A 20,740-nucleotide genomic window follows, 5' to 3' on the forward strand; every position below is an offset into this window, starting at 1 on the left:
GTGTTTCTTAAAATATAGGAACTCTGTATATCACTTGGTATATTGGAGTTAAGTGGAGCCCTTATAGTGAGGTTGCGTTTATTTGGGAATATGAGGATGTTTTTCGCTCACAGTTTCCAAGCATAATGGAAGAAAGTAAGGGCGAATTCCGAGGACGGAATTCCTTTTATTAGAGGGGAAGAATGTAATACCCCTAATTTTAAAAGAATAGTCTCGGTATTTATTTATTTGTTTTAATTGTATTTTTTAATTATTTAATTAATTATTTGACTAATTGCTTATGTGTTTAATTGAATTAGGTATTACTTGATTATTTGATTATGTGTCTATGTATTATTTGTATTTGTCTATGTGTTAATTGTTTAATTAGATTATGTGCTTAAATGGTGTTTTGATTAATTGTAAATTAAATGTTTTCTTTTCTTTTATTATTTTATTTTATTTTTCTTTTATGGTTATGGTTAGTAGTAATGGGCCAACCAATTGGGTCCCATGGAATACTTGGATAGGAGGTTGGATGTGTATGAATTATTACCCATGGATAATGTATATATATATATAGATATATATTACATACATATATAAAAAGGAGAGTAATTTATTAATTATTTTTATGGTAACTTGGGTAGTAATATTTAATCTGATATATATGTTTTATATTCAAATAATAAAAATATACATAGATTTGATACGTGTTATGTTTTAAGTTACTTTATAATATTATGGTAACTTAAGTATTATTGGATAATCCATTAATAAATTATGGAATGTGTATAATTTATTTATTTAATAAACATATACATAAATTATATACGTAACATATTTTACTTACCTTTTTAATATATATATAAAAGATAAAGTAATTTATTAATTACTTTTATGGTAATTTGGGTAGTAATATTTAATCTGATGTATATATTTATTTAAATAATAAAAAGATACATAGATTTGATACGCGTTATATTTTAAGTTACTTTATAATATTATGGTAACTTAAATATTATTGGATAATCCATTAATAAATAATGGAATGTGTATAATTTATTTATTTAATAAACATATACATAAATTATATACGCAACATATTTTGCTTACCTTTTTAATATTTTTATTTTCATTTTTTTTTTAGTTGACTTGGATTGGGAAAAGGGTTAGGGTTATTTTATTTAGCCTATAAATATATAGCTATAGGTTGTAAAAGGGGGTTATAAATATTCACGTGATATATACTGGAAAGATAGTGTCAGAGAGGGAAGGAGGAAAATGAAGGAATGAGGAGAAAAACCCTATAAAGAGAAGATCAAGGAAGAAAAAGTTTAACTTTCGATTCGAAAGTTTAAGGCAAGTTCTTCTTCTATCTCTTTCCCTTTGATTCGTATTTCTGTACATGCCTAGGAAATTCCAGAATTTATTAAACACATAAAATTAAATAATTATGCATGTTTAATTGGGTTAGAACATAGGTTTTATGAAATTGGTTCATATCTGTTCTTGTGTTATGAATTGATAAAATGTATGATTTTGATTTGATTTCTTATGTGAATTTTTACATGTTTAAATTATGTATTTTTCATATCTATGGAATGATGGAACGTAGAAACATGTCTAGGATTCCTGAACATTAAATAGGGACTAGGTTTGGGTTTTAATAAATTTAAATAGACTCAATCATAATGATGCTTGCTATTTGAATGTTTTAAACAAACGAATGGATTTAATCTTTTAAAATATTTTAGCAATTGAGATAAAATGTATAGGATGAATTGGATATAGAAAATCCTTATTTAACGGTATAATAAAATATCATCATGTACACGATTCAGTTTGTGTAGGACATATGATATAGGAAGTTTAAAGAAAAAATAATAAGTCATTCCTATTATGTGATAACTTGATATTATATTTATCATAGTTATTTATGGAATGTTTGATGTATTTCCTTAATTGTTACATCAATTATTGGATTGTGTGGTTTAATACACCGGTATGGGACGGTGGCATTCTAGGGATGGATTAATTTATTAGTTAAGTCCTACCTATTTTATATAAGGGAATGGATTAACTAAAATGTTAAGTCCTACTTATATTTAAGTCAGGTCAGCTGAACAAGTTGAATGATTTATGAAGGATTAATTTATTATATAAGGGAATGGATTAACTAAAATGTTAAGTCCTACCTATATTCAAGTCAGGTCAGCTGAACAAGTTGAATGACTTATAGATGATTAATTTATATTGGATAGGATGGTTACTAGATTTTATATATAAAAGTATAGTGCCATGATATGAGCTTGAGTCTCAGGATCAATGGTTAGGGAGCGTATATCGCCAGGGATGTGTAACTAGATATAGTGTAGTTGTGTACCCTGGTAGGTTTAGGTACTCATGCCCACTATTTGTGTGTTTTGCATGTTGCCTACTATTCAGGTTGAGACAACCCTATAATCTAGTGAGGTTCCTTTAGTGTGTATATATATATATATATACGGACTACTAGTTACTGTTGGATTGACTAGGATGTATACGTGTATCGGATCTCTGCTTGGACTGTAGTAGAGTAGAACTTGTTTGTGGGCCAGACCCACCATTATTTTTCAGGTGTTCGTCACGAGTAGAAGTTGTTCGTGCTGAGCGGGGATCAGTCTACTTCATTCTTCCGATACTACATAGGAGTTCCTTTATGATTCAGTTTCCTGTTTCAGATTACTGTCATTTGTTGAGTTTGGATTTTCTAGGGGTCCACACAGTATGGATTCCCGAGTTGTATTTTGGAGGATCAGTTGTATCAGAAGAGTTTATTAATTAATGGAAATATATTATGAGGTTTATTATTAGATTATCATTTTAGTTTCTTGTTAGTATTTTATTTATTCTTCTTTATTCTTTTGTACTCTGTGTTAGTTTATTATCAATTTGTTTTGATATCCTCGGGTATTCGGGCGTGGGCCTGGCCAACCCGCATTCGGAAATTCAGGAGTATCACAGTTGGTATCAGAGCACTCTAGGTTCAAGTGTCCTTAGGATTGGCTTTCGTTATGTGACTTCCGCGTTGCGTCTCTTAAAACTTAGAGCCCGTATTAGGATTCGTTGTACTCTATTTACGGTTTGTTAGGAGGAGCTGATGTCAATTATATTCTATAGTCGTAGAATGGTTGGCACTAGGAAAAGGATGGGTCCAAGGCGAAAACGATAAAGTCCCAAAGGAGTAAAGGAGTACGTTATCAATTTCGTTGCCAGAAGGCAAAGTTAGGGATGGATGGTTTAGGTTCGTTTGGCGTTACTTTAAAAGTATAAGTTAAGGAAGGATTTAGGTGTACGTGATAGGTCATCGCATATCGGGGCCAACACAACTTCAGTTGATCTCAAAAAGGAGACAAGCGAGGAGTAGGAGCCGAAGAGGATCCTAATAGAGGAGATTTATGTGTATCCAATAGAGAGGGTACTAAATCTTGAAAATGGATGATCGCGCGAAGTGATCTGAATTGCTAGTAGTATAGCGAATGTTATTAGTGGAATTGGAGTTGATCAATCTAACATATAATTATGTTTTTTTTTTTATCATCTCTAAAAAAGGTATATAAGAAGTATTATTCAGGAGTTTGGGGATCGAATGTGTTCTTATCAGGACAAAATACATAATTTTTAAATCAAATACAAGAGGGCATTAGTATTATGTTGTGACGTTCTAACTTGCTTTATAAAGCCAAGTTAGACAGTTTACATTCTGCATATAAGGAGGATGAGGGTTAAGCCCTTGGTATTTGCTTAGGCAAATATTTGTGTTTTTAAGCTATGTTTTAAATGACATGTTTCGAGGTTGGATGATTATTTACGAAACTATAAAAAGGAAAATTTGAAACAATCTAGTAAGGTTGATTTCAAATGAGACTCTCTTTTCTAGAAAGAACGATGTCCTAAGTAGGAGTATATTTTGTTTTATTGTGTTTATCATACGCGTTTTATTTTTATTTTTGTTAATTATTCGGGATTTGGTATGTGGTTTAGTTGGGACATAAGTGTGTGATCAACCAATTACTGTTTTAATAACATGGTGTAATAGCGCTATTTACGCTAGATTTGTGAGCATATGGTCGTAGGATTTGGTAGATACACATAAATCTAGCCAATCTATTGGACCTAGACATGTGTCATTATGGTGTGTTTTGGGATGGGATAATTAAACCATCACTACGAGTCAAACAATTTAGAACGATTTGTTTGATATACTTTACTCTAGGTATGGATTTGTGTCATATTACAACGCCATGATAATGGTGGTTGTTAATATTTTAGGATGCGTGAGATGGTGGTAAATAAAGATCACTGTAACGCCATGATGATATATCAGAGGTGCTGGATTTGCTAAACATCTTCTTGAAAGTTTCAGAAGTTGTTACCAAGTCGGAAGGAGGATTTAGTACTGAATTAAGTATTTATTGGAATGACATCGAGTGAGGATAGGAGACTGAATAAATATTCATCAGTAAATTCTTAATCAAGAATTTATTCAAGAGGGTGTGTCATTAGGAGGAATTTGCCGGTGTTGCACATGGAGGAGGAAACTAAGTCTCTTAATTTCCATAAATAATATGGAATTATTTTTTTTTTAGTCACAATTTGCCACAATTAGCTGTTGCAAGGAAATTGATGACTTATGTAGAGGATGGAAAGATTTCATATTCTTTTGAAGTTAGACAAAAAAGTCGGATTGTCATTAACTTACCTTAAAGAAGCAGGGTGTGCCAAAGAAAAGATGGTGAGACCAAATACTTATATAAAGATGAGGTGCATGGTATGTATGGAAAGGTCATAGTTTGTTAACTTTTGTTGAGTTAAAGTCATAGTTGGCTATTGATAAATGGAATTACAGATTGATTTTAAATATCGGCAAGTTTATCACGGATCAGTGGTGGATAGATTTAATTATAGAATTCGCTTTTGAAGATGTTCCAATTTAAACGTTGGGTACAGACGAAAGCTGGTGGTATCAGACTAACGGTACTTTCTATAGACAAATTGGATGGAGGATGCACGGACTGAGTTTCACAACTTTTAGTTTTTCATCCTGGTGGAAACATGATGCTTCACGATTAGCAGGAGAAGGGATATAGTGATTGATCTCCAAGTCTAATATTTATTAGATAGTAGAGATGGACCATCAAAGATCATTAGATCCTTTGCAGCCATTTCCTATACTAAAGTGGAAATGAGAGAGCATTTTACGAATTTAGTTGCGGGATTTCTGATTTTACACAAGGGTCAGGATTCTGGATGGGATATTGGTTGACTGATACATTAAGTCAGCTTGATTCTTGTCTATTTTGAACTGGTAGGACTTCAGTTCATACGAATAGAATGGATCACGAGACGGTTTAGATAGATTACACTGCTGATTCACACTTTATATGAAGTTCTGTCTGGTGGAAGCAATGATGTAAATGAATGCTTTCAACAAACGATAGAATATTTAAATCTTTTGGTTAGTTGTTGAGTTATCAGATGCATTTATAACAAGGGTAATAGTAACACTTGTTATTACTACGGTAGTTGAGAATGTCAACTTTGAATATTGGAGCTAACCTTGGAGACAGTATTACCTTACTCAGATGGAGTTTAAGGTACTCGAGGAGGATTTAGTAGTTTCTATAAATAATGATATGACGGTCAGGCGACTGAGCTAGAAAGTATAAAATTTTTCTCGGTGTGCTCAGACGGTTAGAAGGTACATTATGACATCAAATATCGGTTTTGGTGAACAGATATGGATAAGGATGCATATATAATTGCCCTAAGTGTAAAACCTGCTACAAAGGTGGAAAGTTGATCATTAGATATCATAGGAATCTTTAGCCACTTCCTATAACAAATATGAAAGTTGAACTAAACAGGAGTGATAGTTGGTGGAAAGGATCGACGTTGATTTGGAATTTCAATTTTCCATATGGAATCCAAGTGGTGGATTGAGAAAGATCGCTTGAGGACATAAATTTGAGTGATGCTTATTTTAGAACTTCATAGTAGTTATATAGTTCAGTGATAGTGGTGTTATAGCATGTAGATGTCCATATTAGTGGATGCAAAGTGCTATTTCGAAGGAGCCTTATGAAGATTTTGGAGCAGCAGCTCTACTTCATATATATAGACGGAAGAATTAATCGAGAGATTAAATTAGACTATATAGGATATGTTTGAGGCGTATATCCTAGATTTTCATGGACTGTTGGAAGTGTTTTCTTCACTTGTCGGAATTTTGTCTGTGATATTGTTGGCACAAGGAGGTTAGTGTGACAACTTTGGAGGTTTTGTATCTTTCACAATGCATACCTCTCATTTGTTGGTTGGAAATGGAAGTAAGGGTTGTACAATCAGACCTCGACTTCATTTAAAAATATGTCAGAAATAGATACTTCCCTTTATATTGAACTGCGCGCGGTTGGAAGGCAACAGTAGGATGTTTTAAATAGTTGAACTCGTGTACTAGAGTTTTTCTATCAGGGAGTAGTTTGCTCATTCTATTTTCTATGTAGAAAGAAAGACGATTTTTGGAGAAAGGTCGATTTTACTTATTACATTGACTTTTAGAAGATTGTGTTTCGCAATTGAGGCAGTCACCTCTGAATTAGCGTTACCAAATTATTAACGCTGGGTGCATAGGAGTTTGTGCGTATATTCTATGTCACTCGGAGGTATGTAGATCATTCCCTTGTCGACATAGGAAGATTACGTTGTTATTTGATACAACCTACGCATTGTATGATTATTGTGTTTCTTAAAATATAGGAACTCTGTATACCACTTGGTATATTGGAGTTAAGTGGAGCCCTTATAGTGATGTTGCGTCTATTTGGGAATATGAGGATGTTTTTCGCTCACAATTTCCAAGCATAATGGAAGAAAGTAAGGGCGAATTCCGAAGACGAAATTCTTTTTATTAGGAGGGAAGAATGTAATACCCCTAATTTTAAAAGGATAGTCTCGGTATTTATTTATTTGTTTTAATTGTATTTTTTAATTATTTAATTAATTATTTGACTAATTGCTTATGTGTTTAATTGAATTAGGTATTACTTGATTATTTGATTATGTGTCTATATATTATTTGTATTTGCCTATGTGTTAATTGTTTAATTAGATTATGTGCTTAAATGGTGTTTTGATTAATTGTAAATTAAATGTTTTCTTTTCTTTTATTATTTTATTTTATTTTTCTTTTATGGTTATGGTTAGTAGTAATGGGCCAACCAATTGGGTCCCATGGACTACTTGGATAGGAGGTTGGATGTGTGATACCCCCGGATCTCCGGATGCAGATTGGCCAGACCCACGCCCGATTACCCGAGGATATCAAACCAATTAGTAATAAATGAACACAAAATACAATTATGATAAACAGGAATAAATAAAATTTGCTGAAAAGAAACTAGAACGATTATCCCAAAAACTGAAACCTTGGAATAAATTTTATAAATAAAGAATTATTCTGATACATTCAACTTCTCTATTTTTAATACAACTCGGGAATCCATTTGATGGACCCCTAATAAACTCCAACACCGGAAAAATAACAACTGAAGAACCCAATGCTAAACCATGAAAATAAAATCCTACGTCGTCGGTGGAGTGAATGACTGTATCTGTTCAACACGATCAAGTTTTAAGCCTGGAACCGATGAACACCTGTAAAAATAAGAGTGGGTCAGGCCCACATGCAAATTCTATTCTAACTGCAATCCATACAATGACCCGATACGCAAATACACCCTAGATATCTCAATAATAGCTATCTAGTCCATACATATAAATATCCACACTAAGGGACATTCACTGGACTATATAGGGGGTCTCAACCTGGATAAGAGGCAACATGCAAAAACGCACCCAAAGGTGGGCATGAGTACCTAGACCTAACAGGGTACACCTCAACCCATCATAGCCAGCTACGCATCCACTGCATATATGCGCCCTAACCAACGACTCTGAGACTCAAGCTCATATCGTGGTACCATAAAAATATATTTAAAATCTATTCCTATCCATCCATAAGAAATCCAGTTGGCCATTCAGCTTGTGCAGCTTCTTTGACTCAACATAGATAACAAGTAATCCAGCTAGTCATTTAGCTTGTGTAACTTCTTTGACTTAGCATAAATATAAGTAGGATTTATTTATAATCCATTCCCTTATTCCAATAGGGTAGGTCTTAGCGTTTCTGAGCTAAGCCATCCTAGTATGTCACCGTCCCATACCGGTGCATACAATCCTCCATATCCGTGTAAATTACAACAAACACATAATAGTTAGTAATTTACAGTCCAAAACCATTCCAAATAATTGCAGAAGAGTATTTAGTATTTCAGCAATTTAAATCCAAAACCATGTAAATTACAACATATAAATAAAAGTTTAGCAATTTACAGTCCAAACCATTCCAAATAATTGCAGAAGAGTATTTAGTATTTCAGCAATTTAAATTCAAATTCATGTAAATTACAACATATAAATAAAAATTTATCAATTTACAGTCCAAACCATTACCCAAATTATTGCAGAACAGTGTTTAACATTCCAGCAATTTAAATCCAACCAATAATCCATCTAATTGCAGAAAAAGATTTAATACTTCCACAATTAGCATCCAGAGTATGCATAGATCAAAACTAATAAGTAAATGACCTTTTTATGCATTTAAAATTAAGTTTTATAAACATACTCAACCCCATTAAATTGCTAAAATTTAGTTAAGCAATTAATCCGTCTTCTCTCCGTTAACAGCATAAGAAGTTCATTAATTATATACTGTTTGTCCCCTTGACTTAAAGATCACTTAAATCAATTTAAGGTCTTAATAACACCCTAAATCACCCATTAAATCCCTCTGTGAAGTCCCATTAATTACCTAGAACAGTTCCACCTTCAAACAGTCTCAACAGTGCATCAAAACGTAACTGGAAAACAAAATTTGAGAGAGAGCCTGCTCCGAAATTTTGGAGCAGGCTCTTTGTGCATGGGAGCCGGCTCTAAGAGTATGGGAGCCGGCTCCCACTTCCATGGAGCCGGCTCTCACCTCCTCTGAGAGTCCCCTGCTCACTACACTCCGTTTCTGACCCCTGCTTCAACTTCGGCCAGTTACAACTTTTTTGTTTGGTTTTAAAACTAATCTTAAGGGTCCTAAGAGTTTCCAGTATCATTTAATCCATTAGCTACACTAGTTAGCATCATTGAAAAATCTTAGAACACCTACCGATTAAACATGCTTAAAGACTAACACTGAAATTCAATAAGCACGAACTGAAATAGAATAAATTGCAACACATATTTAAACAGGATAATACTGACCCCATGAGTTTTATATATAATCCCAGTAGCATTCCCATATTTGTATTCAATGGTTGCAACCAATTCCAGTATTTACAACCGTACTGATTTAGCATACTTAAAGCACAAAATTTAAACGCAGACATGTGCGAATTATTACAAAGTTAATTTCACCACATACAGATTATGAATATAGCATACAATGAACATATATGGTTTCAATTAATAATTAATTAGACCCGATAGACTATCTAGGTGCACAGAACACAGGGCAAAGGGAGAGAGACAGAATAGAACTTGCCTCTGTGGTCTTTGAATAAAAACCTTGTCACCGTCTTCTAAGGTTTTCCGACGACGTCCAATTCATTGTCAATCTCCTATTGTGCAACCTTTCTTCCTCCTAGGCCCGTCCTTTAATCCGCAGTAGAAACCCTAACAACAAATCCCTCTGTTTTCCTTACAGTTTTCTCTCTCTGTTTTCACGTCCCTCTATATGCTCACTGTTCGTGAATAGGGTTGGTGCTTTTAACCCTAAGCAGATTTATAACAGTATATATAGGCATATATACCCTACGTCTATTTACATTAGAGATGGACACCCAACTAAACCCTAATCAGCCCAATAACGTGGTCCATCGAACTAAAACCCTAATTTATATTAAAATGAAATACATTAATAATTTAACCTAACAAAATATTTAAAAATTTACAACTAATTTAATTAAATAAAATAACATAAAAAAAAAAAATAATTAACCAATTAATGCAAATAATTAGACAAAAACAAAATAATCAATTACACAACCAATCCAAGTAAAGAAAACAATTAACCGATTAAACAGAAACTACATAACACATATAGTCACGTAAGCACCTAAAATGCACAAAAATAAAAATGTAAATTCCAATTATATCCTTTACAAAATTAGGGGTATTACAGGATGTGTATGGATTATTACCCATGGATAATGTATGTATATATATAGATATATATTATATACATATATAAAAAGGAAAGTAATTTATTAATTATTTTTATGGTAACTTGGGTAGTAATATTTAATCTGATATATATGTTTTATATTTAAATAATAAAAATATACATAGATTAGATACGTGTTATGTTTTAAGTTACTTTATAATATTATGGTAACTTAAGTATTATTAGATAATCCATTAATAAATAATGGAATGTGTATAATTTATTTATTTAATAAACATATACATAAATTATATACGTAACATATTTTATTTTCCTTTTTAATATATATATAAAAGATAAAGTAATTTATTAATTACTTTTATGATAATTTGGGTAGTAATATTTAATCTGATGTATATGTTTATTTAAATAATAAAAAGATACATAGATTTGATACGCGTTATGTTTTAAGTTACTTTATAATATTATGGTAACTTAAATATTATTGGATAATCCATTAATAAATAATGGAATGTGTATAATTTATTTATTTAATAAACATATACATAAATTATATACGTAACATATTTTGCTTACCTTTTTAATATTTTTATTTTCATTTTTTTTTTTAATTGACTTGGATTGAGAAAAAGGTTAGGGTTATTTTATTTAGCCTATAAATATATAGCTATAGGTTGTAAAAAGGGGTTAGAAATATTCACGTGATATATACTGGAAAGATAGTGTTAGAGAGGGAAGGAGGAAAAGAAAGGAATGAGGAGAAAAACCCTATAGAGAGAAGATCAAGGAAGAAAAAGTTTAACTTTCGATCCGAAAGTTTAAGGCAAGTTCTTCTTCTATCTCTTTCCCTTTGATTCGTATTTCTGTACATGCCTAGGAAATTCCAAAATTTATTAAACACATAAAATTAAATAATTATGCACGTTTAATTGGGTTAGAACATAGGTTTTATGAAATTGGTTCATATCTGTTCTTGTGTTATGAATTGATAAAATGTATGATTTTGATTTGATTTCTTATGTGAATTTTTACATGTTTAAATTATGTATTTTTCATATCTATGGAATGATGGAACGTAGAAACATGTCTAGGATTCCTGAACATTAAATAGGGACTAGGTTTGGGTTTTAATAAATTTAAATAGACTCAATCATAATGATGCTTACTATTTGAATATCTTAAACAAACGAATGGATTTAATCTTTTAAAATATTTTAGCAATTGAGATTAAATGTATATGATGAATTGGATATAGAGAATCCTTATTTAACGGTATAATAAAATATCATCATGTATAAGATTCAGTTTGTGTAGGACATATGATATAGGAAGTTTAAAGAAATAATAAGTCATTCCTATTATGTGATAACTTGATATCATATTTATCATAGTTATTTATGGAATGTTTGATGTATTTCCTTAATTGTTACATCAATTATTGGATTGTGTGGTTTAATGCACCAGTATGGGACTGTGGCATTCTAGGGATGGATTAACTTATCAGTTAAGTCCTACCTATTTTATATAAGGGAATAGATTAACTAAAATGTTAAGTCCTACTTATATTTAAGTCAGGTCAGCTGAATAAGTTGAATGACTTATGGAGGATTAATTTATTATATAAGGGAATGGATTAACTAAAATGTTAAGTCCTACCTATATTCAAGTCAGGTCAGCTGAACAAGTTGAATGACTTATGGATGATTAATTTATATTGGATAGGATGGTTACTAGATTATATATATATAAGTATGGTGCCATGATATGAGCTTGAGTCTCAGGATCAATGGTTAGGGCGCGTATATCGCCAGGGATGTGTAGCTAGATATAGTGTAGTTGTGTACTCTGGTAGGTCTAGGTACTCATGCCCACTATATGTGCGTTTTGCATGTTGCCTACTATTCAGGTTGAGACAACCCTATAATCTAGTGAGGTTCCTTTAGTGTGTGTATATATATATACGGACTACTAGTTACTGTTGGATTGACTAGGATGTATACGTGTATCAGATCTCTGCTTGGACTGTAGTAGAGTAGAACTTGTTTGTGGGCCTGACCCACCATTATTTTTCAGGTGTTCGTCACGAGTAGAGGTTGTTCGTGCTGAGTGGGGATCAGTCTACTTCATTCTTCCGATGCTACATAGGAGTTCCTTTATGATTCAATTTCCTGTTTCAGATTACTGTCATTTGTTGAGTTTGGATTTTCTAGGGGTCCACACAGTATGGATTCCCGAGTTGTATTTTGGAGGATCAGTTGTATCAGAAAAGTTTATTAATTAATGGAAATATATTATGAGGTTTATTATTAGATTATCATTTTAGTTTCTTGTTAGCATTTTATTTATTCTTCTTTATTCTTTTGTACTCTGTATTCGTTTATTATCAATTTGTTTTGATATCCTCGGGTATTCGGGCGTGGGCCTGGCCAACCCGCATTCGGAAATTCGGGGGTATCACAATAATCATACCATTTCATTCACACTTACATTCTGGTTTATTCTTCATACCAAATGCAATAGAAATGAAATTGCCGAATGTGGGCCGTGGACTATCAAATATCTAAATTATATTTATACTCCATTATTGCAAGTGTACTGCACTGTAATACCCCTAATTTAAAAAGGATAGTCTCGGTATTATTTTAGTAGTTTTAATTGCATTTAATTATTTAGTTGTTTTCTTGGCTAATTGTTTACTTATTTAATTGATTTAATTATTTGTTTAAATTGAATTGAATGTGATGATGTGTATTTATTTAGGAATTTAATTGTTTTATTTTTATTTTTATTTTTATTTTATTTATTTTATTTTTATATTTTGAAGGAATTGGATATGGATAGTAGTAATTGACCAATCAATTAGGCTCCATGGACTACTTGGATAAGGGGTTTAATGGGTACGGATGATTACCCATGTATATGTATATTTAATAAATAAATAAATAAATAAATAAATATATATATATATATATATATATATATATAAGGAAAGTCCCTTTAATAATAATCTGATATATATTTATATATTATATATAAAAAGGGATACACATAGATTATACGTAACATATATTTAGTTACCTTTTTAGTATTTAAATTTTATTTTATTTTATTTTTATTTCATTTTAGTTTGTCTTGGAATGGGAAAAGGATTAGGGTTATTTTAGTTGCCTATAAATATATAATTATAGACTTGTGAAAGAGGTTAGAAAATATATCACGTACTATATTTTAGAGAGAGAAAGAAGAAAGAGGAAGGAAGAAGGAGGTTAGGGTTTTTATCAAATCCCTAAAGGCAAGTTCTAATTATTCTCTTCTCATTTGATTCGTACTCTATGCATGCTAGATTAATTCTAGATTTGTTAAATAAATTAGTTGAATTTAATTACAAGGATTTATTTAGAAATTAATAATGAATTTGCGCTAAATTTTTATGTGTTGTAATATATTATGAATTTAGTGTGAAGCAGTTCGTATATAAATTAAGATTAAATCAAAGTTGATTTATATAGTTTGCGCGCCGAACGGGGAATGCTTTAATTTAATTAATTGTGTGTATATGTATGAAATCTGTGAGCTTCCTTCCATGCACGCCGAACGAGGGTTTCTATAGACATGCATAAGTTGTTTACAATAATTGAAATCTGTTTTGTTGATTTGGTTATATACATGCATCAGTTGTATACACATGTACGAAATCTGTTTTGTTGTTTTTTTCCTTTTTCCTTGATTTAGTTATTAATATTTGGATGGTGTATATGTGAAAACACATGGGCATGCCGAACGAGAAAGGAAAAACAACAGTCAAGGGCTGCATCAATTGTTAATATTAAATGAAATTTTGTTTTGGGTTTTTATCTTGATATGGTTAAAAGCAGTTTGTATCAATTTGTAAATAATAACTAATGTGAAATTTAATTTAAAAAGGTGAAAATTAATTAAATAGGATTAGATTAAATTATTTAAATTAATTATTTGAATTTAAATGAATTTAATCAGATTATAAGGGTGTACAATTAATTGAGATACATATTTTTATGAGGTAAATTAATTGCATGTTACTTAGAATTTGTTATTTTGCTCAATTAAATATAAATGGAATATATATGATTTATATCATGTTTATGTGGATTACTATATGTAAATATTATTTACATTATCTTTGGATTGGAAACTTCTCTTTGATTATGATGTGGATTAATGCACCATTATGGGATGGGGGCATATCAGGGATGGATTAACTTAAAAGTTAAGTCCTACCTATTTTTGGATAAGGGAACGGATTAACTATAGTGTTAAGTCATACTTATTCGTGTCAGGTCAATGAAATAGTTGGATGACATATTATTAAAATAATATTTGGATAATTTACTTTGATTGTTGGACATGACGGATTTTATATATATAATTATACGCCATGATATGAGCTTGAGTCTCAGGATCAGTGGTTAGGGTGCGTATATTGCCAGGGATATGTAGCTAGATATAGTGTAGTTGTGTATCCTGGTAGGTCTAAGTACTCATGCCCACTATATGTGCGTTTTGCATGTTGCCTACTATTCAGGTTGAGACAACTCTATAGTCTAGTGAGGTTCATTTAGTGTGTATATATCTACATATGGACTATCTAGTTATTGTTGAATTAATTAGGATGTGTACGTGTATCGGGTCTCTGTTTGGAATGTAGTAGATTAGAACTTGTTTGTGGGCCTGACCCACCATTATTTTTCAGGTGTTCGTCAGTTCCAGTCTTAGAGATTGTTCGTGCCGAGTAGAGACAGTCATTCACTCTTCCGACTCTACGTAGGACTCGTCTTCATTAGTTACTTATTATTTTTATTTCGGTTCAGTTATTTTAGTTAGGATATTATTAGGGGTCCATAGGATGGATTCCCGAGTTGTAGTTTAATTAATTACTAGTATCCGAAGATTGGAGGATTTTATTATTGGATTTTTAATTATTATTTATTTGAGGATTTTAAAATAGGGATTTATTATTTAGTTTCCTTCAACTTATTATTTATTTATTCTTTATTATTCTTTTTGTATTCAAATGCTTGTTTAAATATTAATTGTTTGATATCCTTTATATTCTGTGCTCGGACTTGATCACCCGTGGCTCTAGAATTGAGGGGTATCACATGCACAGTTAAAGTTAGATGGTAATAAGAAATAATATGAGTTTGGTATGGACTTCAAATTCTTCACAACATGAGGTCCCGTAGCTCAGTTGGTTAGAGCGTTGGTCTTATGAGCCGAAGGTCGCGGGTTCGAGCCCCGCCGGGACCATTTCAAATGTCAAATTAATTATTTTCCAGTGCTGAGCCATTTTTTCTGATGAATTTATACGCTTAAGGGTGGCAATTTGTTTTTGCTATTTTTATTTTTGATTCCGTGACTTCATTTTCATATGAATAGGATTGCCACGATCTGGCAACAGGGATCAAGATTTTATGGGCTTCAATGAACTTGTTGCTCATTTCTCATATAAATTGATTATCGGTTTACAATGCCTTGAAATTGTTGGTTAAGCGATGTTGGTCTAGGCATCCAAATGACATAACTTGCAATGTCTTCAGGTCTCCCTTTGTGTGAGATGTGTGTAGTAGTTTGTATTTCAATTTTATTTTTCACTTGAAACAAAGAGTAACCATTAACTTGAATTCTATAGATATTGCCAAACACCAGTTCATAAGTTATCTAAGAAGTCATAACTCACAAGGTAAGAACATGTTCTCTCACAATGTAAGTACATGTTCTTTAAATTTCATGTCTCCTGCCTTTGTTTCCCAAAAGAACATACAGTGCGATCATTTTCGACAATGCTCTAGCATCCTACAGTGCTTATAACATCCTTCAGTGCTTCAACAGGTTGGTCCAGTCAAATTCCCGATCTATGAACCTTTATCGCATGCTGTGGGCAATTCAAGATGGGGGAGCCTCCAACCAATCTTCATTCAGAAACACTATGATACTAGCAAAAGTCGAACCGAGGCATTTGGACGAAGAGAGAAGGGCATTGATCCACCTCTGAAATTTCTCCACTCAATTCAAGCTTCTTATGCATGCTACGGTCATCTACATTGGTCAGATCCCAACCATTACTGCAGCTTGAAACCTATGGCCAACAGACTGCCACTCAAGGTAAGTTGATAAACAGAAAATTCTTTATCAACTTAAAAATCTTCCATTGGCTTTTAAGTATGCAACAAGTTCTCAGATCAAATGTATGGGCCATGTCTTGTAGTCAGACTTGAGAACAGGGGCTCAATGACACAACCAGGCCTTCACTTAGCTGCTACTCGTCTCCATATGCCTGAAAAAAGAGAGTAAAACATTATGGTTATTTTGAAAAGGGGAACAAGTTAATACCATGTACGAGCATGTCGTTTAATTTAACATGAAACTTCTAGAGGATGCTATTTTTTGTCATCCCTATGAAACATGGGAAACACATCCCCATAATAATTCCAAATAAAGCCAAGAAGTTGGATCAGTAAGGCAGGATAGTGTCGCTGTGTGAGCAAGTACTGACTTTTGAGGATTTGGAAATCTTGTCATTGCATGGTGGGTAGGGAGGTGTTGAGTTTGAAGGAATTTAGTCATTAGATATAATGGGTAAATCAAGAGAGAAGAAAGATGTGATAAAACAGTCATTCCTCTGAGATCCTCTTCCCTTTAATTCAGTAAAATGAATTCAAAATCATTTCCCGAGCTTTGAATAAGCAAATCACCCATTACTAAAACTTTGATAGAGGGGAGCATAGGGATTTTTTTTTTATTTTTATTATTATTATTATTTTTTCCCTCTTATTCAAGGAAAAGCTAGCGTAAGAACAATATATCAATCTATTTTTACCTATAGATCAAAACTAAAAAGACAATTGTAGGCAACAAAGAAAAGTGATGTATTTTTGCCCATCATTAGCATTTCAAGATATTACACTATTCTACTTCAAGAACACCTGATAATGTAAATTACAATACATTGTCATCACATAACCCAAAGTTAACCAAGTAATTTGCCAATGAGCTTTAATAAACAAAGGCAATAACAAGCATAGGAAAAGCATGCCGTACCTTCTTTCACAGAGTTGTATGTGCACGAACTTCATCAATCTTACCCACTGCTTCAAGTATTGACGAGTAGGTTATGAGATCATATTGGAAGCCATTTGAATGCATCTCTCCCATCAGCTTTGCAGCCTCCTCAAACATACCAGCACGGCTGAGACATCCAAGAACAGTGTTGTATGAGACAGTATCTGGCTTTAACTTTGAATGCTTCATCTTTGTCAACATCTCCATTGCCCGTTGCGGGCCACCTGTCCTAGCTAAACCATTCAGAATTATATTCTGCGAATTTATGTCTGGAATGCAACCATTTTCTTCCATGGTTTGCAGCAAGGAATGAGCATCATCTATCATGCCGGCCCTAACCATTCCTGACATAAGTGCATTATATGTATAGACATCAGGAGTGCACCCAAGTTTTTTCATCTCATGAAAAAGATCTAAAGCCTCAGTCAGACGCCCACATTTCCCAAAGTGTTTGATCATCACAGCATATACTCGAGCACTAGAAGATCCACAATTCTCCTTAAGTTCTTGAAATAACTCATTTGCAGCTTCATAGCGTTTTGCTTTTCCAAGAGCGTTGATCAGACTGCAATAGGCAGCTGGACAAGGAGGAAAACCCTTCTCATCCATCTCCTCAAGCAGTAACAAAGCTTTCTCTACTCTATTTGTCTTGCAAAATCCATCAATAAGAATTGAATAAGTAAAAGAGCTAGGAACAACGCCATTAGCCTTCATTTTCTCAAACCATGAAGAAGCCTCAGATGCAGGGGCTTTGGATTCAAATAAAGCTTTAATGACGGTGTTATATGTCACCACATTTGGTGTCAAGTGCAGGGATCCCATATCATCAAAGAGCTTAAGAGCATCAGCCAAACGACCCTCCCTACCTAAAAGGTTTATAACATTGTTAATGAGTACGACATCTGGCTCACAACCCTCTTTTAAAATATTCAAAAATATACTGTAGGCATCTTCAAACCTCCCAGCTTTTCCAAGCCCCTTTATTAATTCTGTGTAAGTATAAACAGTTGGTGCACATCCCTTCTCTTTCATCTCCTGAAATAAATTTATAGCCTTTTCAACCCTATCCAACTTGAAGTAGATTCCCAATAAAGTTGTATAGATTTTTGCAGTGGGTTGTAATCGGTTCTCTCTCATTTCATCAAACAACCTAGTAGCAGAATCATCACGACCCAACTTCGCAAATGCCGATATAAGTGCACTATATGTTACTGTGTCGGGAAAACAATTACCTTCATTACACATTTCATTATAAAGCTCATGAACCTTCTCATGATGACCTTCTTGTATTAGCATCAAGATTATGGAGTTGTAAGTGCTTGCAGTTGGTCTGCACTTTCGACTTTTAATTTGGTAAAAAGTTGAGAGTGATTTGTTCACCATCTTAGCCCTGCCTAAGATTTTCACAATTTCAGATAAATCTGCTGGACCAATGAGGCATGTACCCTTAACCATCTCTTGGATTGTCCTCCACATTTCACCAAACAGTCCAGCTTCATCCAAACAACGAATCAGAGCCATGTAGGTGGTCGAATCATGCTCAAAGTTCCTTCTCTTCCCAGCCCACTTGAAAAACTGAATCTTAACATTGACCTCAACATCAATCTTCAACACTTCGCGAACCAAACGATGATCCACTTTCAGCATGAGCACCTCCAAAGCCTTTTCCGCATCAGGCCCCCACTTGAATATCTTCAAAATCCTAATAAATCTCTCGTCCAGTGTCCGTACTGATCGGTTGTTTCGTGAAAGTGTTCGAGTCATGGGTGGGTTTGATTCATCGTTTGGACCAGACAGCTGGAACATTTCGACAATTTCATTTTCTACAAGCACAAGTGAATAAATTTCAATTAAATTTCACACTTTTTTTTCCCTCTTGCAAAATTATACTCAGTGATATGACACTGTTCAAAAAGATGACACAGCAACATCTATACCAAAAAAATCAATCAATTTCGATACCCAAAAAAAAAAAAAAAATCTAAAACGAGTTCATACATGGTTTCAATTGAAGCATTTGATAATGAAACTCTTACCTGTCTGCTTTATTCTCTCAAAGAGATGAGGGAAAGTTGATATAGATCGCCTTGAAGTAATCGAAAACAGAATCATTTTGCAACGAAATTCTTATAGATAACAATGAATAACGCAAGACGACTTTCAATTCCTTGCTCCAACTGTTTCGATGCAATTCTCACTCTGCTTTACAAATGCATCATTAGATTCAACAAAATGATTTTTTTTTTAAATGGGGATTGATAGATGGAACACCACAAAGAATAGAAGTGGGTAAACCTTATTCCAAGATGATATAAACGCGATCTCTAATGTAACGCAGTAAAGATGTTAGGCTTTGAAAACCAATTAGATTTTGAACACTACCTGCTTGCTTAAATGTCTCAGAGAGATCAATACTCGGGAGTGTTCTTGTGTCGCTCAAGTCATTGCAGGTAAACTTGGGCTCAGCTCAAAGCAAATCGATGCTTTGATGTAGGTATGTGTCTGGTGGTATCATTTTGGTTGATTACCAAAACACAAGGCTCGATTTGATTTTGATGGGGTATAATGAAAATTCTATAAGTTCCAAAAAAAAAGTTCTGTATAGCGGTTGAAATAAAAATAATAATAAAAAAGGGTAAAATTGCACTAAATCTCCTTAAACAATTTAAATTTATTGAACTATTTTTTTTTTTTTTTTTTGGTGTCAATTAATCCCACCAACTTTTAAAAAGTAATTAAACTACCACCCCTCGACTAGGGTGGGACCTTGGGCAAGCCAAACCGAACCAAACCAAAACTGAGCCCAATTTTTACTAGCTTGAGTAATCATTTTTATAATTAGAGTGGGATAAAAAATACTGAACCCGAATTCTACTTTTATTTTAAATATAATTATATGAGACAAGTATAAAAAATACACTAAAGTATATTTCGTGTAGCACTTTTACCCCATATTTAAAAAATTATACAAAAAACACCCTTAATCTTTTAACATTTTACAAAAATACACCATCTGACATAAATTAGTGATGTAATACCCGTTTTGCCCTTTTACCCTTCCGAAAATGTCCAAGGATATATGCTACTATTCTAATTATATAGGAGTGTTATGTGTACATTACCTTATATATATATATATATATATATATATATATATATATATATATATATATATATATATATATATTGATACTTTTTCCTATATATATATCTCTGAACATTTTTTTTTTTTTTTTTTTTTTTTTTTTTTTAACTTTGAGAAATTATAGAACAAGGATTTGAATTTTTTGAGATTCCAGTTTATTCTTTTCTACTAATTTTATTTTATTCTATTTTATTTCGTACCAACACTATTAAAATAAAATAAAAAAATCCCCAATATCA

The 20,740-nt window shown here is 32.6% G+C and overlaps 1 protein-coding gene and 1 non-coding gene across 3 annotated transcripts; one reads left to right on the forward strand and one right to left on the reverse strand.

Moving 5' to 3' along the window:
- Positions 1 to 15,470: 15,470 nt before the first annotated feature.
- On the forward strand, positions 15,471 to 15,544 carry TRNAI-UAU (transfer RNA isoleucine (anticodon UAU)). Its single transcript has one exon. It is a non-coding gene; the product is annotated as a tRNA-Ile (tRNA).
- Positions 15,545 to 15,889: 345 nt separating this feature from the next.
- LOC132284928 (pentatricopeptide repeat-containing protein At3g16010) lies at positions 15,890 to 20,007 on the reverse strand. 2 transcript variants are annotated; one of them, XM_059787070.1, is made up of 4 exons: positions 19,739 to 20,007; positions 19,393 to 19,555; positions 17,336 to 19,179; positions 15,890 to 16,571 (listed from the first exon to the last, which is right to left on the reverse strand). In XM_059787070.1, exons 2-3 carry the CDS (start codon positions 19,466 to 19,468, stop codon positions 17,342 to 17,344), a joined length of 1,914 nt encoding a protein of 637 aa, XP_059643053.1. In that variant the 5' UTR covers positions 19,469 to 19,555; positions 19,739 to 20,007; the 3' UTR covers positions 15,890 to 16,571; positions 17,336 to 17,341. The 2 variants fall into 2 exon arrangements, with proteins under 2 accessions (XP_059643053.1, XP_059643054.1); XM_059787071.1 differs by having other exon boundaries at positions 19,393 to 20,007.
- Between the last annotated feature and the right edge of the window lie 733 nt (positions 20,008 to 20,740).

Source organism: Cornus florida, unplaced genomic scaffold (assembly GCF_030987335.1).
Source record: "Cornus florida cultivar Cherokee Brave unplaced genomic scaffold, ASM3098733v1 CherokeeBrave_3.0.0_Hap2_Chr11, whole genome shotgun sequence".
Lineage (NCBI taxonomy): Eukaryota > Viridiplantae > Streptophyta > Magnoliopsida > Cornales > Cornaceae > Cornus > Cornus florida.